The 24,869-nt window shown below is 31.8% G+C and overlaps 1 protein-coding gene across 2 annotated transcripts; it reads right to left on the bottom strand.

Moving 5' to 3' along the window:
* Nucleotides 1–3,438: 3,438 nt before the first annotated feature.
* On the bottom strand, nucleotides 3,439–11,380 carry LOC105331744 (Putative G-protein coupled receptor 19). 2 transcript variants are annotated; one of them, XM_066081134.1, is made up of 3 exons: nucleotides 11,297–11,358; nucleotides 9,701–9,752; nucleotides 3,439–5,252 (listed from the first exon to the last, which is right to left on the bottom strand). In XM_066081134.1, the coding sequence occupies exon 3, from the start codon at nucleotides 5,176–5,178 to the stop codon at nucleotides 3,538–3,540; it is 1,641 nt and encodes a 546-aa protein (XP_065937206.1). In that variant the 5' UTR covers nucleotides 5,179–5,252; nucleotides 9,701–9,752; nucleotides 11,297–11,358; the 3' UTR covers nucleotides 3,439–3,537. The 2 variants fall into 2 exon arrangements, with proteins under 2 accessions (XP_065937206.1, XP_011432373.2); XM_011434071.4 differs by lacking the exon at nucleotides 9,701–9,752 and having other exon boundaries at nucleotides 11,297–11,380.
* Nucleotides 11,381–24,869: the final 13,489 nt, after the last annotated feature.

A 24,869-nucleotide genomic window follows, 5' to 3' on the forward strand; every position in this document is an offset into this window, starting at 1 on the left:
TCTCATGCAAAACTAATGCATTTTCTTAAAATTAAAATCGACGCATCTCAAAGGAGGAACATCGACGCATCTCAAAGAAGGAACAAAATCAGGCTATTTTAATATCCTTGCCTTACATATGGTAATAAATTTTGAAAATATAAATAATGAATTGATTAAATAAATGAATAATTAATTAATAAATATTGTTTGTTCTGTTGTTACTTGGATAATTAGTCATCAGTCAAGAAAACACTTTTCATTTTATCTTCACATATTAATATAATTGTGTCCAAAATAGCAAGTCAGAGTTACAATATTAAATGCCGTGACAACATGAAACAGTCTCTCTCTCTCTCTCTCTCTCTCTCTCTCTCTCTCTCTCTCTCTCTCTCTGAGCAAAGATTGAACACATTTATGTATAACTTTTCTGATTTCTATCTCTCACCCAAGAAGCTTACATCACTCTAAACCTATAACGTTATAAAAACTAGAGACTCCTTTGTACAAGTAACGTCAGGTCAGATCTAAAATAATTGTAAACGGTAATATAAGCCACTCACATTACATGTATATCATATCTATACAATTTAATAGTTACTTAAAATTTATTAATCAATCATTTATAATCTTTATATTGTGCTAGCCTCGGAGAAATACAGATAAACCCTACTGGGAGATGTGTCTCGTTCTACAAAGAAAATAAGCACTCTTGTAAGAATGGAGTAAAACTCTCTATAATTATGACGCCCATATCTGATACATTGAAAGGTATTAAAGTTAATCCGATTTTTCCATTTGCAGAAACTGAGCACTGAATTCATAAATCAATACATCAACGTATAACTGCATGGTATTACAGTATTCCTTACTCTTCATCTATTTAACTCGTGGCCAATATGTGAAACCACAAGATAAAGTATACGATTTCTGTCATCGATACGTCTTAAGCCGTCAGTCAGTTTTCTTTTGAATTTCGTTGAATCGCCATTCTTAGGCAACTGTCAGATATGTACACAGATTTTCTTAGAATTATCAATACAATTTTTGCATACCTTTACCAACCGTGCATATTAGTTATGTTCTTTTTCATTCAACCTGAAGAGGTTCTTAGCATGTGTCCACCTTTCTTTATGAGTTTTTTTTGTATAGATGAAACTTGAGGCAATAGGAAACCCGTCACATCAATCAACATACCACAACCAATAACAACAGACCGGAAGTTGATTAGTTCAACGCGGTTTTATTCAGTATACAGAGAGATATACGTCTTTCATCATACTGAAGTCACTAAATCATCAGTTATTGCAAGGTCTCTGCTCGCCTGGTGAGAGGAAGTTCAATTGGTTGCTCTATACAGTTCATCTAGCCCTGTTTGGCTTTACAGAGAGTAAAGTGAATCTGTAATTTACGTAATGTAGATTGTTTATTATATAGCAATTGCTATGATATTGTCCAAAGCAACCTGTATTAAAGCAGTTTTCATAAAAGACTTGGCACTGGTACGCTATATAAGCTGAATATATAGACTTGGCACTGGTGCTATATATAAGCTGAATATTCTTTTGTAATCATATCTCTACTCCTTCAAAAATGTTTTCTATAGGGATTTAATTTTTTTTGTAAATAGTAATAATTTACATTCATTCAATGCCTAAACGAAAATTAGTATTTTTTTTTTTTTACCGAACCCCCGCTTAAGTGTGCACAGTAACAGCTAGATTCTACATGAAAACAAAACATTAAATGGCCCAATTACATGTGCATCACTATACATGTATATATGATGGGGAAATTGAATATAGTTGTATTTAATAAAAAATACCTTCACAATATCCCTGGCCAATTTTTCCTAGTTTTAAACTAACATATATATTTTAATTTGAACCTTTATTTGTCTTAAAATTCTCCGGTTAATTCATTAGTAGCATCCGCATCACCCATAGTCATTTCCAAAAGCACTTTTCACTAATACTCTTACATACGTTATAGAAGTAATATTCTTGACAACCGTTGTTGTTTACTTATTATCATACAATCGTACTTCACCACACGACTTTCCAGTCAACTTTTACTTTTTTCAACACGCTAACTCCTACTTCGTTTCGCAAAACTGATTTGAAGATTATTTTTTGATTGTTTTTTTATTGTTTTTAGCTGATACATGATTTTACTCGAACCGGTCCTGGAGTTGAATCACTCATAAAATAAAAATTTATTTTTCTGTAAAAAGACTTCCGACACAAGGGTTTTAATAACCTTGCTATTTACTACATGCCTAAAATTACTACGCAATTTGTCACGTGATTCTGAAGCATTCTAAAGTAGGATAGGGGTCAATTATTGCCTAACGAGAAAAAACCCCCTAAAGCTCCTTTGATTGCGAATGGGGAGAGATGGCCAAAGTTTAATGACACATATGGTTCTCATGGCACCGTATATGATTGGAAATTATTTCTGTTGTCTAAATATTTTACAAAAGCTTCTTCTAATCATGGGTATGGTTTTTTTTAAACAAATGAGAGTACTTAAACCAAAAGCACTCCAAAACAAACGCTGATGATTAAGGTCATAGAATTATAGTAAATCGGTTTCCATTTCGAATGTTTACAAAAGTACGGAGAGTGTAATGGACGTTTATTTTATTATATTTAATGTTATGTACATTAACAGCATGCAGTCTTCCTCATTTGAACTTATTTGTAAAGAATATAGAATTGTCAGTTTCCGCTCTGTTTCATCACTAGAATACACTTGCATTATTTTTACTATGAATCAACTTGTGTCCCCCAAAAATGCTTCTAGATAACCAATTTCAAAGTTTTATTACACAAAAAATGTCTTAAAGTCTGTATTAGTCGGATACTTTAAAGAACATGCTACAATAAAAACACATATATTTAAAACACTTGGGTGATTAACACAAATTTAGAAAAAATTAAAGTCAACTGTTATTATCTAAAATAACCAAATGATAAAATCCGCATTCAAAGCAATACATGAAAGAAAGACAATAACACTTTTTTTTTTTTTACCAATTACTGTAAATATTTCCGGATGACATTTTATTACAATGTCCATTCTGAGAAATCAAAACAGCTTTATATATTTTTTTTATTTTCCAAACTGATTAATTTGTGATATAGAAATATTGAATCAAATACAATCTATTCCTATCAAGCAAGATGTGGTTTTAGCTGTGTCTGTAATGTCAGACCTACTTTAATTGTTTTAAATTTTCCTTGTCTGTAAATTCAAAGTACCTAATGAATGATTGGTTATTTTCATTAGAACATAAAATTAATTGTGCGTGTAAAAATTACAATTTATCCATACCATTCTAATATTTCTTAAACCATTACAGTCAAGGCCAATACAATTTTGAATCAATGAAAATGAAACTTTTGACGGTCGCAAACTGTCAGCAGAAATTGAAGTATTTCAAAACCAAACAAAAGGCTCATTTCTCCTACTTTATTTCTCTTTAAACATGAGGTAATTCGTTCTTCTAATTTCTAAATCGATATCGTTAGTTTCCGACGATGGGGCGTCGTGACGTTAACAACATCCACACTTCCTGACGCTGACCATGTTTTTCAATGACGCGTGAAGTTGTCTATTAAGGGCGCTGTGTAACAGTGGGTTTATTACCACTGAACACATCCCCAAAGTCGCTGTTACAATTAACGCATGAGCCTGCAAAATGGTAAACTCGCTGTCTCTCGTTAACAGAACAGTCAACGGAAGTGGTATCCAGAGACAGGTGAACACGCCGATCATGATGGCGATACGTTTAGCAGCACGTGCTTCTACTTTCCGTTTGCCGAGCTCTCTGCTCTGAGAGTTCATTACACACACAGATCCCGAGTAAGCCGTGTCTTTGGTCGAGACACGGTTCACTACACCGTTGATGTCGTAAATACGAATGACGCAATCAGTATTCACGCAATCAACAGGTTTCTGTTGACTGATTGTTGACATTGCATCATTCAGGGATTCTGCTTTTAAACTGAGCTCAGTTTTTAGATTGTCTTGCGCTTTATTGTCGGACATTTTAGACGCCTGGTCATTTGAAATAGTGAATTCATTTTTAATATATTCTACCTCAGAGTTGTCTGCTTTTTTCAAGGGTTGTTCGATTCCTTTGTTGTCACATTCAGACTTCCCTTGTTGTAAGTTTTGAACATTTTCCTTACTTACAGACAACTGTTCCGTTTGTTTATCCGATGATTTATCATTACTGTTTATGCTTAAATTCGTTTTATTTAGCTGTTTTGGGTCACCGTTGGTTGAAACTTTATTATTCTTTTGAATGTCTTGTCTACTTTCGGTATTGTTTATCCTATTTTCCACATCCAAATTAAAATCGGAGTATTTGCTGGTTTTTTCCATGCTGATGTTGAAGTGTTGTGGAGTTCTGAGCTTGATGGCTGAAATATCTGAATTACTCGATGATTTGTCAACACCCTTGAAGTCCTCATTTTTCTTTTGAGGCACCACTCGATTTTTACGACGAGTTGTATGGCTGTGCAATTTCTTTCTATGCTTCAAAAGAGTCAACATAATTAAACTATAAAACACAATGATGATAAATAATGTTCCGATACCAAACGGGAAAATCAAATATAAATCATGCGTTCCCCAGGACAAACGAGAAGTCAGCGTGTTTGGTAGACACTTGTCGACGAGGGAGGAATCCACGAAGAGAAATGCCGATAGGAAGCTTAATCCACTCGATGCCGTCCAAGACAGACCAATTAGGACCGCGGTCCTCTTGGCGCGGCCATTTTTCTTGAACGGGTTAGTTACGGACTGGTATCTCTCGTAACTAACCGTGATGAGCATGAAGAGTTGAAGCGTGTCGTTAAATGTCCTGAAAAACACAACCGCCCTACATAACGAATCCCAGCTTTCTTCATCCGTTTTCGAAGCCGTGAAAAGATACACACGGAGCGGAAGTAGAGTGAAACACGCGACCAGGTTACCAATCAAAGTGCTCATTAAGCTAGCATTTATGTGGGTTCTCAGCGAACGAGATTTTATAATACAAACACATATGAGCGTGTTCCCGACGATCCCAAAGGCGGCGGCAAGCAAGATCACTACGTCACAGCACAAAATGAAAATGTCCGTGTCCAGAATGAAGTTAAAGTCTTGTATATCTAATACGTCATGGTTGAAGGTTGAAGTCACATTCATTATACAGAAATGAATTGTTTTATTCGTGTATTCCTTGTCCCAAATCTTTAGATACGACAGCCGTCACATATTATCTGCAATAAAGTAACGTTTAGATAAAATAGCGTTAAATTCCAACGTTCTGTTTACTGGTTTTTTGAAATTACAAATTCCAATGCGGAATTGGACATTGATTTGCAATTCAAAGCAACCTTCAATTAATGAACTATTGGTGACCAAGCTATCGACAAACAATAGTTCACCATCAGTAATGTTGGAGTACTTGTTAAACACATCTGCTAGTAATTGAAGCATGTCATATTACCATAGTGTTTGCGTGTGTATAGTTCTTTAATGTCTCAAATTTGTAGGAGAAGTTTCTTGATTGTAGTCGGGAATCGATTTTGTAAGTCGATAAAGGTAATTAAAACTGAAAAAAGAAATTATGTTCCCTGGTTTAAGAAAAAGAGAGCAACTACCTGTCACTGTGTGATACTAGTATTGGAAATGGGCATTGTTCCTGGGCTACTGACATATTTACTGGTCATCCTTAAACGCTTTCACTGGTATCACCCGCCAGATTTTTTCTGTCTCTGAGGTTAAGGATTATTTGATATGAACTTAAAAGGATGTAAATAGGCCAAGTTTAATGCCTGCATGGTATTTCAATATTAAGTTTGCACATTAGGTAGTTTCGTTTTAATGAGCATCTTTAGCGTCTGAAATTTTTGATATATTGTTAATAAACTTTATATCTATCTAATGCAATTCTATAAAAAATTATAATAGCAAGAGTCCTTGAAGTATCTGTTATATTCTCATAAAATATTTGTTTGTCCTTTATTATTGATTGTATGGTTAGAAATACATTTAACTGTACTTAAAATCTATAACGGAAGATGATATCTTAAATCTTGAAAAAAAAAATTATTCTATGACATTAGAGGAAAAAATGATAGCAAAAGGGGGAATTAAATTGCTATTTGTTAAACTAATAAAAAAAAAAACAGAACAATTTTAAAAAGAAAAACATAATTATGGAGACCAAACTAAAATCGAACACAAACATTTTCTCCGACAGTGATAATTAAAAACATGATGATTTAAACAGAAGAAAATGATGACTAATAAGTGTGTACAGATGACTTACTGTATAATAAGTCAGGAAGGAAGAAAAAAAAATCAAGAATATCATTAACATTAATATTTACTTTTATATATATGAAGGACAACGTCAATCATAAAACCAATTAAAACAAGGATGATTAATTAATGATAATTGTGATATAACTTAATTACCATGCAGCAGAGAACAAGACAAAAACAAAACATGAAAAAGTAACATTAAAAAAAGATCTTAAGAAAAAAGTACTTAGACATCGAATGACGCAACTGAAAGTACCAGCAATTTAGGATCGCGAAAAACTACATTAATTATACAGTGGATGTTTTTACATCTTTAGGGTATTCATGCAAAATATCACAGAGAAATATTTTCATTAAGTATGGATGAAAGTACATAATAGTACACCCATGTGCTTGATATACTGTTATAGTAATGTACTACTGATAATGTGTGTTTCATGCTTCACTTGTCATTGGTCTTCACCGTTCAACCGTGGCCCGACACCTCATGATTGTAGTGGTATCTACCTGACATTATTTAATATGATTCAAAAACATATCTAAAAAAAGACAAAGCAAAAGTACATTTTTATGCTTTGATTAGAGTCTGTTTTTTGTTGTTGTATGAACTATGAATGAAAAATTCGCAATTTAGCTTGTGCAAGAATGTTCAAAGTATTGTACACTGATTAATTAAAAAAAAAGTTATTACCTATAGAAGACTCCTCAGTACTCTCAGCGTTTATTTCAGTTAAATAATCATATATTGTTTGAACTCAAAATATATCGGAGGAAATATTGGCTTCCAAAACATCGATAAGAACAATTTTCTTATCACTATCAGTTTGTTTAACAGACGAATGCACCTTAGTGCAAACAAAAATAACGTACAAACAAACACGGGGTTTATTAGAAACATAAGCTGGAGGTAACGAAAGACAATGTCAACAAAACAACTTCTGAAGCAAATAATTCATGGAAACGTATACGGCGCTTTAACTTTGTATTATCCAAGCAATTTACATGAAAATGTTTGATTACTATTTCAGAGTCAGAATAATGAAACCCACCGATGGCTTTGTTATGAAACTATGGCTACGTCACGATTAGTTATTCAGAGAATATTGTGTGGAAAAATTATGCTGGTTTGTACAGCGTGATTGATATCATTTTCAAGGTTTTTAGTCGGTGAATGTTCGTTTTTTTAATTTCTTGTTAACTAATCGTTACGTTTCACAAAATAACTTAAAGATTTAAGCAATTATTATCGATAGATAAAGTAATTTTGTTGTAATTGAGACATTTGAAAAGGTGTTTTACAAGTTATTATATTGTATGGGAGAATATCATCATCCTGCTAGAAGTACGCGAGGAGCATGTTAAACAGGCATCGAAATATCCGACTGAAATATAGGAAATTACACGACAACACTTCATAGTTTATGTTACCAATATCTTGTAATAACGCAAGCAAATCTTGCAGGATCAATTTACATTTATGTAAAGAATTGTTTGATGGCGTTTTTCATTTGCAATGTGTATATCGATTTCCGTGTCCATTTTGGGGGAAGAATATTTTTTTCTTTTCAAAGGTATCGTCAGCAATTACAGAGAGAGAGAGAGAGAGAGAGAGAGAGAGAGAGAGAGAGAGAGAGAACTAGATCTTTAAATATATTTGTCATAATGCAGAGAGAGAGAGAGAGAGAGAGAGAGAGAGAGAGAGAGAGAGAGAGAGAACACTAGATCTTTAAATATATTTGTCATAATGCACTTTAGATTCAATAATATTCCAAAATCTAAGTTTTTTTTATGAAATTGTGTTTAAAACCTTAAAACTGAATATAATGTATGTCACATTAAGTTAATGCTATCGAGTGGAAGTTATAAGAAAAAATTCTACCAGTGAGGATGGAGTTTTTAAGCCACAATTATTCTTGCAGAAAAAAGAACCTCACTTTTTTTCTGTCGTATTTCGTCCTTAGCTTAAAACTGCCTACGTAAGACGGATTCCATTGTCTATGTCATAACTATTGCCAGACACTAAATAGGCAATCTGGTATTGATATTCAATATTCAAATAGAATATCATTTCATGCCATTCGACGTTTCAGTGATTATTCAGAACAATATCCTGAATAAATAATGTGATCATTGCTCTTGAGTTAAAAGTCCTTATATTAGCGAATCAAGGGAGAAAAAGAAGATGATCCAAATCCATGATGATCTTACACTGGCCAGTCTTTTCATATAGATTGCATTTTTCTCTTTTACGATATTTTTTTTTTCACAATACGTAAAACTAAATGGATTGGATATAAGTTTAATTCTTGTACATTACTCTATCATGTTATTCTAATGATTTTATCTTTCTTGCAAATTTTACTTTGATTTAGAAATATTTTAGAAATATTTTCTCCTATTCTTAAAAGTTATCAAACCATGTTTCATTCGAAGATGTTAAAAAGAGCACTAAAATTGTCAAACATGGAGACTTTAGCAATTAAAATTTACCAACTTGTTACCATTATGATACTTTCATGTTAAAAACTGAAATGTGATTGGTTTAGACGCTGTTGATAACTCGTTCTATTACCCTCATCGTTAGCAACACACTTGGCAACGGGTAACACTATATAAATAGTGCCTGTTTGGGAGGGTAACAGTTGAAATTGACACCCCGAGGAAACCATTGTCAACCGACGCGAAGCGGTGACAATGTTTTTCGAGGGGTGTCAATTTCAACTGTTATCCTCCCAAACAGGCACTATTAATTTTATTATACTGAATGTCTTAATTTTAGAGAATTTTTATATTGCTTTTATATAGAAATGACGTGAATTCTACGGCAAACCGTACGCGCATAATTTACGTGCATGTAACAATTCGTTGTGTTACCCGTTGCTTAGTGCGTTGCTAACGCTGTTGGTAATAGAATGGAATATCAACTGCGTCTAATCCAATCAGATTTCAGTATTTAACATGAAAGTATAATAAAACGAACTGTTACATGCGAGTAACGTTCGTCGTAGAATTAGCGTCGGTTGACAATGGTTTTCTCGGGGTGTCAAGTTCAACTGTTACCTTCCCAAACAGGCACTATTTATATATTATATTGTTTTTATTGCAGCACAAAAATCTATAGACACGCAGTTTGTTATTGGTCATGTTTTGTATGTGAAATGAATCTAACTATGAATGAATGAATGTAACTAGAAATGTGTTATACGAGAAATACATTAAAAAAACCTTATAATGTTTGGTCATGAGGTACCATTTTCCAAGTCATTATATACTAAGGATGGGTTCTCATCGTACTAAATGGAAAGCCCCCCTTTTTTGTAGATGGAATCAGATTTAGATGCATGAAAAATAATGATAAACTACATGCATTTGAAAACAAAACGAGTCCTCCTTTTACCTTTCATTCTCAAGGTGAGCTGTTAAATATGAATTAAATTGCCGAGTAGGCCCTGAAACGAAGTACGTATTTTGTTTAACAAAGCGCATTGAAATGCCATACCGTAAAGCTTATTTAACATACCTTGTATGTATCTATTGGTTTTATGTTTGAATTGCACTCTTACAACACGTAACGAATGTCAATCTAAATTAGAAAACAATAGATATAACAGATGTGGCAATGAATACTCCTCACACCAGATCATATCACGTAACTTGTAAACCTTGTAAACATTTAAAACGTTTAAAAAGATATTAATTATAGATTTTTATGAAGATTTTTGCATTCCTCGTGGATATTTACGAGTGATTCTTGGCTAGAAATAAAGTTTTCATGAGGAAATTTTTTTAACATAATCTACTAGAAATTCCCCAAATTTCCTACCAAAAATGTAAAATTCTTTCAGGGCCCTTTATATTCCTTTTGATCGTCTAGTTATGCTTACCAGTACCTGTTTATATTAAAATTTCCAAAAGTTCCTTAATAATAGACTCAAGAGGCATAAACTCTACTTTCAATTTTAAAAAATTACCCTCTCAAAAAAATTATAGCGCTGTAGCGGAATGACGAACGTAGATCTTTTCGTAAGGATTCTTAATTTGTGATTTTGATTGAAATCTGTTAACTGAACCAAGAGAAGAAAACTAAAACGTAAAATGTTAACGCGACTTACATTAATGACTAACGCCACTTAAAAAAATCTGACTACGAATCCCAGTCCAATTATTTTCAGGAAAAAATTAGGGGAGCCTTTGCCTCTTGCGAACTTAAACATATGGACAGGTACATCTCTTTTGTAACAAAATTATTACCTGTGTTGTAGACATTGAGCGGCCGTAATCAAGTTGAAATATTAAACGTAAATGTAGCAAGAATTCAGATGCATCAGTATTTGATTTCTTTTTGAATGTCATTATAGTCTCTGGTGACAGGTTCCATGGATTGACATTAGAGTGATCATAAAATAAAGTTACAATATCCTTTTGTTACGACTCGTTTATGCATTTGGCTTCGTTACAGATTCCCCGGGGAAGCTGTGGTATTGTATAACAGACTGCTTAGACAGAAACAAACTACCAATAACCACAGTACTCTTGTTCAATTGCGTCACAGACTATACCAAAGCCGTTTTAACTTGTTAAAAATGTTTCTTTTATTAAATCAGGTTTATATTTATTTAAACAAGGTATAACAAATTCGTGTAGTTTCGTACCAATAGCAACGGATCGATTTTTGTTAAAGTTCACATATTAAATAGAATAGACCAAAAACCAAAATTAAACACCCCCACCCCCAGGATTTTTTAACGATATCATCATAACAAATAAAACAGATTCAATTGTTAAACTTAACTTATCATTTGAAGGAAAACAAAAAACAAAACTAAAGACAGAAGCAAACACCTTTTTAAACAAGACGTGACATTATAAGGAAATGCTAACATTTTCTTGATTAAAACCCCCCCCCCCCAAAATTGTTGTTAAATAAGCTAAAAAGAAAACTAAAAGTATACATGCATAAAAAAGATGATAATTCAAACATCATAACACTTACCGGTGATTCCACGTCTATATCTCCCCGTCCAGTTAGAAGGACTCGGGTGCCACAGTGGAAGCAGCACTCTTTAATGCCCAAGATCCAAGAATAGAATAAAGTCGATAATGTATGTAGGCTCTGCATCATATCAGATGATATGCTATATACGAGACAACTGGGAATCAAAATTTTTCTCAGTACAAATAAGTAATAGTGACCTTGTATTTGATTTAAATTTGATGTTTTTTTTCTGATCGAAAATATATTAGAAAACGAAAGACATTTTACAAAAAAATACAAATACAAAAATAAATGTTAGCTCAGTGAAACTCTCTTACCAGGCAACGCACATCTCTTGTGTAAGTTAATTTAAATTTCATATTTGTGTCAGACATTTTATTATTTTTAATTGAAAGAACTCAGTACTAAGCATAAATGCCAATAAACAACATTAACAATGCCTACGCTTTTAGGGGAAACAATTATCTAATTCAGTTATCCATAGATTATATAGAGAGGTAAGACACATTAAAAAATTGTTCCATGTGAATGATACAACTGTTCAGTTTAAAGAGGGTTCAATGGTTGTGGTCACTTTTAGACGGTATTTATCTCCTTTAAAAGGAAAACTCTACTTAAGAATAGAGGAAAATTCCAAATTTAAAATGTAAAATATATGAATTTTTTCTTTACTAAAAAATAGTTTATAGCTAAAGAATTTAAGGAAAATCTGCAAGCATGTTTACGAAACTCTACTATGTTATTACCTAAGATATGCATATGATATAGGAAAAAGTTTTGAACATTCTAACATCAACTTAGGAATGTCTTAAGTTAGAATATCATGACCTACTAAATTCATTCTTATTTTTCACATCAATTCATTTACATATAGAATTTGAGAGACATATGCAGGGATAAATTACAATAAATCTATGAAACATTATTCAGACACTTTTACGTATATACACTTTCAAAGGGGCATGGTCACGATTTTGGTTAAATTCTATTTTTCTGTTTTATTTACAGTGTTTTAAAAGTGCATTTCTGATAATCAAATGAAATTTGAGAGTCAGTCGTTAAGATATATTCAAGATAGAGGGCTCACAATTCTTTGTCATGTAAACAAGGCTCGTGTCCTGTTTTTGTTTATATAGGGTCAATAAACTAGAAAAAAATCTTTTTGAAGCTCATTTTGCAATCATTTTATTCACTTTAAGAATAAATAAACAGTTCCTTAGTTTAACAAATTCATTTTAGGTCTAAAAACTAGAATTTTTACTTCAACATTCAAAATGTTAACAAAAGCTTTGATTACATATCAAAGAATTGTAAGCTATGTAACTCGCTTCTAACTCGACGATTGACACTACAATTGTGGTTGTCTATTAAAAATGCCTTAGTTACTGAAGCATTGTTAACATTCAAATCGGAAAAATAATTTTTGACCAAAATCGTTACCATGCCCCTTTAAGCAACGTGTGTGCATTCTTTGAGTGTAAATTAACATTTGATGATGATCATGTCATTCGAGTAATACATAAGCACGCGCTTTTCATATAATTAAACGTTACATGTACAATACAGCCAATTTTCTTTTAATCTGCAGTAACATAGAGAATACACATACAGGTTAAATGATAAACAAGTTGTAATCCATCTCGAAAATACATAAAATTAATACTGTTTGAATAATAATTCGATTTTTTTTAAAGATTATTTTTCAAAATAAAGTGATGAACAATAAACGTGATCATTCATTGCTTATATAAACCGATGAAGATTTACACATTCAAGGATATTCAAGGACGTGTGAATATTTTTTACTAATACTAATAATCAAAACAGTAAATGTAACTTACTTGGTGCTTACGTAAAAAAATAAATGAATAAATTTCTTTTGATAAACAAAGACAGAATATGCAGGAAAAAAACTCCAAATTTGTTAATTTTTCAGCCCCCAGGCAGACATGTAGCAACGGAGAAGGGATGGGTAGCTTTGTGGTCCCTCTCCACATAATTATGTTGAAATAAGCGAAAGAATAAATGACTATGCACACCTCCCGGATTAGGAATTTGAGGTTTATTAAAATGTAGGAACTTTAGAAAAGATTGCCTTATTATACCGGTCTTAAAAAAAGGCTTTACAACGATCCCAATATCCCCCAAAACGTGATTTTGCAACCTAAGGATGTCTTAGGACACGGTAGGTGATGTCCTAAAGTTAGGACAAAGTTATGACGATTCTTAAAATAAGGAGAGCTTCGAGAAACAGAATTAAAACTGCAGGTGTCACTACAGTATTAAATTTTACTATATATTCTTACCAAAATTGCACAGCTTTACATACAGATTAAAAATTCAAAACGAACTTCTGGAAAAAATCCTCTTGACATCTATTTAAACAACGCTTCATTTACAATTTTCTAGCAAAACACACACGTGCATCCAGCAAGGCGTGAGACTTTGTTTACTTCGAAGTTACACATGTGCTTGAAAATCAAGCCCGGGCCTTTTCACCCCCCTCCGGAAACAACACGCATCAAAATTTCAAATGACCTCGCATTATTACAAAAATGGGATAGTTAGACCTCTTACACATTGTTTTTCGTCTCATAAAAAAACAGCTCCTGTCGCTTGCGGAAACGCCCCGAATTAAAAGGAAAATTCGGGAATTATTTTGGCTCAGCCATGTTTTGAACCTTCAGTGAAATACTGTTATGACACCTATAACATATCCTAAGACGTAATAAGGACTCACCATATTCCTTCGATAGCTTCCAGAACATGCCTGCTGGTGGCTAATTTGTTGATCACCCATCCCCCTTTAAAAGATTAAAATATTCGACGCCATGTAAATCGGTGGCATTTTAATTTTGAGGACAAACTTGTAAAGATGTTCACAGCGTCAGCTTGGTTCAACACTATTCAAGAAATCGGATATGTTTGCCATTATTCATCACAGTGTGAAAAATGTTCTATAATCATTTGAGAGGATTCCATCAAATAAGCTCTTTCACTCAAATTATCTGATAAATTAAATGCCTTTGGTGTCTATATTCATATTTGTTTCAGCCTTTTTTGCCGAGAACATATAATAGGTTTATAATTTCCGTCTTACATTAAATATCGATTTTAAATGTGATGCTCTTCCTGGAATCAAATGTTTTTATGATTTTATTTTTTTTATTTTTAATTGATTCCAATCAAATTAGTAATGATACACTACAATGCTCAACTTTGCCGAATTTGTTTACTTCATTTGTTATCTTCAAGGCATCACACCGGTAATTGACCAATCAAAATCAACTTAATTAATCGATGTTCCATATATATTTCAGAATATTTTTTCCTTCACTGAATTTTTACATTTTCCTTTGCTCAGTTTTAAAGATGTTTATACTACTGAGAAGGAAATTTCATGTATTTGTTAGATGATGATTATTTTTCACAAGGACTACTTCTTTATTGGCACGTGCAGCAGCTTCCTGGGGAGTGTGCAGTCTGTTTACATGCTTGAGAATAGACTTGTTTGGAGCTACAAATGTAGATATTTTGAGAAAATGTCGCATCATGTGCTCTTTTTTGGTGTTAGCTGATGAAATAGGTAACACATAACATTTCCTCCGAATATTTTGTCAAGAGAAATACAAACTGATTCGTAAGAATTTTCCCCTGTATAGTGTTAAATAGTGAAAACAATTACCTGCTATACCTTATATCAACAGATTTTAAAATATGAGGACATATTCTTTTTTTCAATTTAGTAGCATCATTTGAATACAAATTAAAGCATAATATATCGTGTTTAAAAACAGTTCAGTGTTTTATAACAATGCAAATTTAATACCCAAAATGATTTAAATAAAAAGACGTTTTAATTTGAACTTCTCCAATCTTAGCCTTTGGAAATATGTTACTGTTATCATATTACTGATTTTACAGTGAAACGTTTTGCGTTTTAATGAAGCCATTATTTTAAATTCGACAGGTTGATCACATCATTTATGAGTCCTGAATCTGATAATGTTTCATTTAAAACAAAGGCATTTAAATGACATTGAAAATATAAAAACTCTATTGGGAATCGTCTTTTACGGTGCTCATAATTCTAAGCTCATGTCATGCTTTTTGTTTAAATTTTTCAATATCTGGTAGAAAAGGTATAATATGTAGGACTCCTAAGTAAAAAAATGGAAATATACAAATGTATAAAGTTCGATGATTACGCCAAAGTCCGATGGTCTGCGCCAAATCCCAATGGTTTAAAATAACAACAATCTTAAGCTTGATGGTTTGAAAATTGAATCAATTTTCACATATGAAGTTTTGCTATTAACCTGGTATTTCTAAGCAGTCAATATGTAAATAAAATCATGACCAAAGCTTTATTCTATACATAACAAAGAAGAAAAGTTTTAAATTCTGCTTATAACGTCATGGCTGAGAAATTATGGTTGATACATATATGTAATTAAAAATCTTTACTGAAGCATTGTAAACTTTGAAGAAATGAAAAAAGAAAATATTCACTTTCAAATGGGATTATGCCGCAATAAAGTACAGATAAATGGATAAAACGTCAATACGACGATGTACAATTAACATAACAAATTTCCTTCAAAACAATTCAGGCATTTTAATTAAATGCTTAGTTGACATCAAACAAGTCCTAAGATAAAATATTTTCTTTTACTTGTAGGATATTTTGTGATTATTTATTCATACGCAGGCTTTGATTATCAAAACTAGCTTACATAAAACATACTGATTATTGCTGAAATTTGTAGGTGTACATTTTAAACATAATAAACGAACGTCACATAACGGCGGAAATATTTATCATAACGACACTTGATCCAACAGTTACTGGTAGGAAAGGTAAAATCTTATTTCGAATCGTTGCTACAGACGACGATAAATATTAACAATATCTTTTGACAATATTTTCATTACTTTGATAAAGTTATTGTTTGCCATTCTATTTTCGACCGTTCCTTAACTGATTCATATATCTAGAGAGATACAGTCGGTGCTTTTGCTTTTTGTTTGAGCCCTACAGTTTGAAAGGACTTCAAATATTTACATTTGAAGTAAAGTTCTTCTTAAGAAGGCTATGTTTTAAAGACATTTCAAATTTAGTTTTGAATGCGTGCTGATCTTTGCAGCAAACGATTGACCCTAGTTTTGTAGGCAATTCATAAAATTTAAAAACAGGTTGCTGTCTTTAAAAAAAGTACTGCAAAGGTACGCAATAGTACTAGACTATTTACGTGTGTGTCTAACTTTAATATGATAGCTTAAGGACCGTATTAAGTGCTGCATGAAAAACATATTTCATTTAGCTTAAAATGTGTGAAATATTTAATACAAATCGATGCCTTGACTCTTAAATCTAATAGTTATTAGTTTATATTATATAACTAGGAAAAATTCAGAAAGCTGATGATCGAGTTAGTTGGAAGCCATTATAATGACATCTGAACGCAAATATTGATCGTTGTTTTGTTTTCATTTACCTGAATTTTTCAGGCAAAGTATCGAAGAACATTTTAGAAAGGTCCAATATTGCAAAGGTGTAAAGAATGTCTTTCACCTTTTAATTTGTACCTTGTATCACGTATAGATTTGACCCCTTTTATTTATATCCGAATGGAAAAGGTTCATTCTACTTACATAACACATGTGGTTTTACATTAATGAATATTACATGTATAGTTCAAAAGTCGGTGATCGTGATGACCAATTTCATTGTAATGATTACCGACATCTTGACAATGTACATGTAATGGCATTTGAACGGAAACTTTTCCACTAAAAATACAAAGGGAATTAAACAGACTTCAACAACATACTAAAGGCCTGGTTTATGAGAGTTTGCACTTTTGTTAGTGCGGCTTATCACTGTGGTGTAATAAGTGAGATGCGATAAATTTCTTGACTCTTTAACAAGAGTAGTCTGACATTATCATGATCTGACTATTTTTTTGGTTTAGCTGTAACCAAGACAGGTAAGAGTAAGATTTGTATCTCATAGACGGCAAGTGTTTCTCAATGTTAAATAAAGGTTCGCAACACTGAAACGGGTGTTGGAACTTCTCATCTTGTTTCTCTTGAAAAAAAAACCCCATCAAAGTACGTACAATTGCCTTTTCGACGAATTCTTAATTGAGATTTATAAATTTTGCTGGACGTGTTAAACTCAAGCTTAACATTTATTAAAAAAAATATATGCAATTAAATCATAAACAACCACATGTTACTTCACAGCGCGCAGCGTATCTATACATGTAAATCTAGGTTGTACATACTTGTTTTTCTAACCTGAATATACCCATGTGATTTACCGGTATTTACTTCCTTTTTTGTCAAATCGAGTTTAGATCCTTTGATTGGATGTGAATGTACCATACAGTTTCTGTGTTAAACAGCTTTTGCCTGACAGTGGCATTTCCTTAAAACAATTCTCATTTCTCGTGTGTTTTACTTTGAAGGCAGTCGCTAGAAGAAATCCAGATCTTTAACTGCATGACGTGTGGTGTCGTGATATCCATGGTGATACTTGTTGTCGAGTTGAGTGACGTATGTCTCCTAGCACACGATTAATACGTCACAAAAGGATCTAATTGTGCAGTTTTATGTTCAGTCAGCGCCTAGGACGCTGTATAATTCTGGTATTTTCGGTAACAAAAATAGAACCTTAGTTTGTTGACCAAAACATTTTTTGAAAAGATATAATTCAAAGCATGAACTACGTGAAAATCTCAGCATCCGTTCTTTTTTGCAATCATTTTGTATTTTGTAGTTTTGTTGGTGTTGACATTTCAATATGATGTAGGTTATATGATTCTTCCAAAGCATAGCCATAGCCTGAAAAAATATATCCTTGTATTAAATCATTTAGAGACATGCTTATATTAGGTTGCCTCTGTCATTGCTTGTAGAGTTATTATTCAAATATCATAATAGTTGATTTGAAATGAATACGCGTTTTTAGAATGTTTATATTAAAATATATTCTTTCATAAAACAGTCTAAACTCGTTGAACCACATTTTGGGATATCAACAATAACTAACTCATTACTTACAACAACGTAACATGATTTAATGATTGTACTTAATAATTGAAAATATATATATATATTTCTTTTAACAGGTATTTCAACTTAGTCTGAAAGAAGAAATCTACATAAACTATTTCGATTCCAGTAACTTCCAATTTAAGATCATTTTGTTGACCCTTAAAATAGAGAATATAATGTCACAAGAAAGAATAAGCTCGATAAAGTTATAGATTATCATCGTCCTATGATAAATTTGTAAACAAACTAAAACAATGGTTGTCTAAAATAGACTAGACAAATGGTAGACAGTTACTGATGTATTTTTACAATAACTGCAATTGAACCGAAGATTAAATGCATATTCAAATGAAATAAATAGTTGAATTAAATCTTTAAATCTGAAATACCGTATGAGGCCAATAGATTAATTATATTGTAACACACATTTATGTTTATCTTTTCGAAGTTATCACCCAAGTTGACTATATGGGACACTTAAAGAAGAATAAAATATCAGTCTTTTGTTATTTTTGCAGCACTCAACTGTTAATTTAAAGTTTTCTTTAGCACAATTGTCCGAATTCAAAATTATTCCAATTTGGTCTGTTGAAAGATATATATATATATATATATATATATATATATATATATATATATATATATATATATATATATATATATATATATATATATATATATATATATATATATATATATATATATATTTATATGCCTTTCTCTGATGTTTACTTAAGTAATATTACTACAGTTTGTATTTTTAAAATTGTTCACGTTTTCCCCTTATTATTGAAAATACATGTATAATTGAATTATGAAGTAAAGGCTTACAATATCATTAAAGAATTCCAATAAATCACATGACTATATTTTTGTCCAACACCCTGTACTCTGAGGCAAAACAAAGTGTGCTATCGAAAATGATATGTAGTCAAGTAGGCCGGCATACGTAATCTAGCCCACGATGGATTCCAAAGTTACACGGCAATGTACGATTTTCGCATTTTTATCTTTGACTTATGCCGCTTTGATATAAAATACCGGGTTTTAAAGACTGAGGTTGCAGGGGATAGTTTCGCAAGAACGATCTGGTCAACATATTGAAATAAAGGGAGAACCTGAGGTTTGTCTGGTTATTTGAGGTCTGTAAATTACTAGAATATTTCTTGCATTCATTTTGTGGATAAAGGAGCACATTCCCATTTAATTGATATATGGTACTTAAATGTTAGTACCGGTAGCCTTTCTTATTAGAAATGGAAAAGGTTTTATAGCTTATTTCAAAACAAATGTAGTTACAATATGGAGATGTCCCGTACCACCTTGATATTCAATAAACATTTGAAAGTCATATTCCCTAACCTACACCTATCGTGTCTTTATAAAAGTTTTGCAAAATTCTTATCTGGAGTTTTCTTCTTTGCATCTATGTCCACTATTTTTTTAAAAACACGATGCCCAAATATAAGTTAATCTCAGATAGACGGGAGACTATAATTACTATCAAAACACAACTCACACCTTCAATTCAATTCAATTTATTATCCTTGAGCTTTACAACTCATCGGAATACAAATTATAATACATATAAAATTATATACAAATGTGCAATGTGCAGTAAGTGAGTGGACATATTAAGACAATATAATCATGTACATATCTAAGATATGAATGAACATAAATGTATAAGTAGCTTAAACTGTAGTATTATTACAATGCTGCGCTCTCATTTTGGAAGCGCTAGATAAATATTTTCCTAAATTATTGAGTTCCTTTGTATTGTTAACACTTAAAAGTTTAGTTAGCTTAAAAACACTTGGTTTTTTGTAATAAAAACTCTTTATATATTTCTTCCGTAATTCAGCGTAAAAAGGACATATGAGTATAAAGTGGAACTCATCTTCTAAATCTTATTTATTACAATGATTGCAAAATCTTTCATTTCTTGGCACCTTGTTGTGTCGACCTATTTCAATATTTAAAGAGTGTGATGAAGTTCGAAAAATACTTATAAATTTTTTTGAAGTATAATTAATCGGTCTCCTAAGATAAGTTTGCAAACAAAAATTATCCACAAGGTGTCGATATAACATACTCTTCGGAGATGTCGTAAGAGATGACATCAAACTTTGTTTATAAATATCTAATATTCTACACTCAATTATCTTGTAGGTTTTACAATGATTTGAACAAGTTTCGTCAAACAAATATTTTAGACCCATGCTAGATAACTCGCTTTGTATGGAAACCATCCAGTTATCGTTATTGACAAGCATACTTTCGTATGCCTCCTTCAAGATAATGTTATTTGTATTTTTAATTTTTAACCAGTATTTGAAAATTCGTAGTTTTCTTCTAATATACAAAGGAAATCTACCCAGTTCATAATTCACTAAATTATTTGTAGTTTTTTTTGTTGACCCCAAGAATTCTCTTACAAAAATTGAGATGTACCTTTTCTATATCGGGTGCTTTGTGGAAACCCCAAATTTCACAGGCATATGAAAGAATGCTATGTACATACGTATCAAATACAGAACATTGAGTTTCAACATTAAAAGAATAATTTTTCATAGTGTTTGATATTGCAAAAAGTGCTTTCCGTCCTTGATCTGCTACATATTTTTGTGTTTGTAAAAATTTTCCATTGAAGTTAAATAACATACCAAGATACTTAAAAGTAAACACAACTTCTAGTTTTTGTTCATTGTATGACCAGCTTTCAAGATCTGATATTTTCCCACCATTTCTAAAAATGACAACCTTGGTTTTAGACACATTTACATACAGATCCCATTCTATAGTATATTTCTTAATTGTATTTAACATACTCTGTAACCCAGCAGGGGTTTCAGCAATCAATACCATGTCATCTGCAAACATTAGCAGGAAAATATTAATCATTTGTAGTTCAATGGATGGTTTTTTATAAAGTTTATCTCAAAATCGTTAACATACAAAGCAAAAAGTAGTGGTGATAACACTTCACCTTGCATAAGACCCATGTCATTACTAAAGTAATCACATAAAACACCACCATATTTGACACATGACTTCACATTATTATACAGTGATTGTATAACTTGTAATAATTTCCCTCGTATACCAACTTTATATATTTTATCCCATAACTTGCATCTGTTAATAGAGTCAAATGCCTTTTGAAAATCCACAAAACAACAATATAGACGTTTTTTGTTACATAGAGTTTTGTTAATAAGTGATTGTAAAACAAATATAGCATCTACTGTACTAAGTCCTGGTCGAAACCCAAACTGAGCATCAGTCAAGATATCGTATTTGTTATCCCATTCTAGGATTCTATTATTTAAAACACTTGTAAATAGTTTTCCAAAACAACTGACAATAGAGATACCCCTGTAGTTGTTTACATCATCAATGTCACCTTTTTTGTGTACTGGTACAATACAACTTTTTGTCCACAGATCAGGGAATAAACCTGACATCATTATTTTGTTAAAAAGTTTATGTAACACAGGCATTAAAATATCATTACATCTTATAAATAACTCATTTACAATGTAGTCCTCACTACAACTTTTGTTACATTTTAGTTTTTTAATAGCCTTACTAATTTCATCATAGGTAATTTCTTTATCTAACTCTTCATATACGGCATTATAATTCACAAAGTCACAAGTACTTTCTGTGTCGTCAACGCTGTTACTTTCAAGAAGACTTTTAAAATATGCTTGGAAGTCGTCATTCGTTAGGCTACATTTTCCAGACTTGCTTTTCCCCTTAGAGAATAAACTGTAAAAGTGTTTTGGGTTGTGTTTTCTCAAAAAATCAAACATGTCCCCCTCATATCGTTTGTAGTTATATTTTGATTTTTCATGTATTTTTTGTATTTTTTCTTGGCGACTAAAAGTGTTTCTTTGTTTTCATATGATTTTTCATTATTGTATGTATGGAGTAGCCCTTTGTATTCTTTCAATAGTTTTTTTACAAGTTTCGTCAAACCAGGGTTTGTCCTGTTTCATATTCCCACATGCGTTATTTTTATGTATGGTATGTTGTGCTTTAGATACTTTAACATCCATGTAAGGTAAGACACAGTCATTCAATATACTGCAAATATTGTCGATACAAGTATTGAGATCTGAAGAATTTTTGAAATCAATATCTAATTCACCGAGTAGAAAATTTTGATTTTGTCTAATTTCAGTCAAGATAAATTCCGCATTGTCATCGATCCACTTTACTGATTTACTACCGAAGATACACTCGTTCTATGCAGTTGTGTTTCTAGGCAAATACCATTGATGGTAAAAATAATTGGTGAATGGTCAGAAAAAATATTAAATATGCCAGTAGAAAAATGGCCTATACTAAAAAACAATGAACTTTCGGTCAACAGATAATCAATAACACTATTTCCTCTAGAACAGAAAAAAGTATAGTCACCAGGTACATCCCCAGGATGTCTACCATTAACAATTCGTAGACCTGTTGACTTACATAATTCTAATAATTTTCTACCATAATTATTGATGAGTTTATTTTGGTTTTTTCTTTCACAAAGAACTTCGGTGTCTTCATATAGAAATGGTAGATTTCCATCAGATACAACATATTTCAAAAAATCATCAGTTATGTAATCGTTTCTGACACCCGTTCTTGCATTTAAATCTCCTGTAACATATACAGAACCCATATTTTTATATTTACTTATTGACTCCTCTAATAATTGGAATATACAGGTATCAATATTAAAATGTTCATAAAAAAACACTGCTTTCAGGAGGTAAATAACACATAGCAATGTAGATATTTTTGTTTTCAGCATTTATTAAAATTTTACACCATATAATGCTGTCGTATATATTTTCAACAATACTAATATATGGAGATAGGTGTGGTTTACAATAGATAACAATACCCCCACCTTTAATTGATTGTCTTGGAAAAATACACTTTTCATAGCCATCTATGTCTACAACATCTCCAGGAGCAAGCCAGCATTCACTAAGGAAGATTATGTCGTATCCATTTATAATTGAATGGAATTCGGGATTGTTTATTTTATCATGAAGCGACCGACAGATATTCCAAGATATAAACGACAAACACCTGTTGTTCCGTACCAAATGTTTGAAATAAGAGAACACACCCTGTGGACATGTTTGGAATCCAAAACTTAAAACCCATTCGAAGCCAGACATTTGAGCCCTAGGTGTTTCAGGCTATTGATTATGACATAATGGTTTTTCAAATTTAGTTAACATTGAATTTGTTTGTTAAATAATTAGATTATTTAACTCATTAAATGATAATTGATACATTAATTATTCCAATAAGAATGGACAATTTAAAAATTAAAAGATCAGGGATATTTTCAAATACATGGGCTTTGTCAAATTGGGAAAAGTCTTGAGTAGATAATAGCACCTAATCCTACCTATCCTTTCTTTTTGGAGGTCCATGTTGCTCTGCTTTGAATTTGTATTTCGTTTTATGGATTTTTAAGACGGTTGACGGTTTGTTATTGTCATTTTTTCATTGAATCACTGTAAAAGTATATATTTTTAAAAACATTAAGTAATATAACATTACTTCAGTGATCTTTAACCACTCTTCTTAACTTGACATTGTAGCATTGATAGTATGGGGAACAATGGTTTGTGTACAGCTTCATGTTAACATGCACATCAATGGTTAACTGAAAGAAATTGAAATTCATTGGAATAAGATGCCTTCTTCGAACGTTAAACGATATTTCCATTACATATAATTGACAATTTGGCCATTTACACATTATTTTCAATTACATCAACATTTGTAATTAATTACACTCAATAACCATTACAAATGACCAATACCCTATCCTTATATGGATTAAAAATGCGGCCAAAAATTTCACTATCTGTTTTGTGCCTGAACTAGGTGGGTTCAGAACTCGAAATATCACTCAAAAAGAGGGTGATTGACCCCCCCCCCCATTAGTTGGCGATTATTTGCATGTATAGATATTAACCTACAAATCCTATGGTAGTTTATGGCAGTTGCTCGGGACTGGAGCGTTGTGCTGGACCCGTTAAAGTGAAAAAAAAATGGCAATTTATCAGAAAAGTTTGGCTATTCTATGAAGTGCAAGATGTAGGTTGTACTTATTTTATTCTGGAATGTTTAAAAATTCTCAAGAGCCAGGACCATGTGTCCCCTGCAGGTAAACCAATTTCAGCAAATTAAAAAAATCCACTGAAATATTAAATGACATATATGATCACTATCTGCGAAAATAAATAAAAAACTATCCTCTGCCGCCGGAAAAATCTGTATATCAACTACGTGTTGATATCAGTATCTTTTCTTATTATTTCGCTTCTGCATTTGTTTTTGTTTTTCTAAAGTTTTGGTTTGCATAATAATTATATAGGCGTGCTATTGGTAACCTTTTCACTCAATAATATCCTTGGTGGAACTAAAAAGAGGAAAACCAATATTTAAATGACATCGTTTTGTTAGTTAAATTATCTGAGAAAAC

Source organism: Magallana gigas, chromosome 4 (assembly GCF_963853765.1).
Source record: "Magallana gigas chromosome 4, xbMagGiga1.1, whole genome shotgun sequence".
NCBI classification, from domain to species: domain Eukaryota; kingdom Metazoa; phylum Mollusca; class Bivalvia; order Ostreida; family Ostreidae; genus Magallana; species Magallana gigas.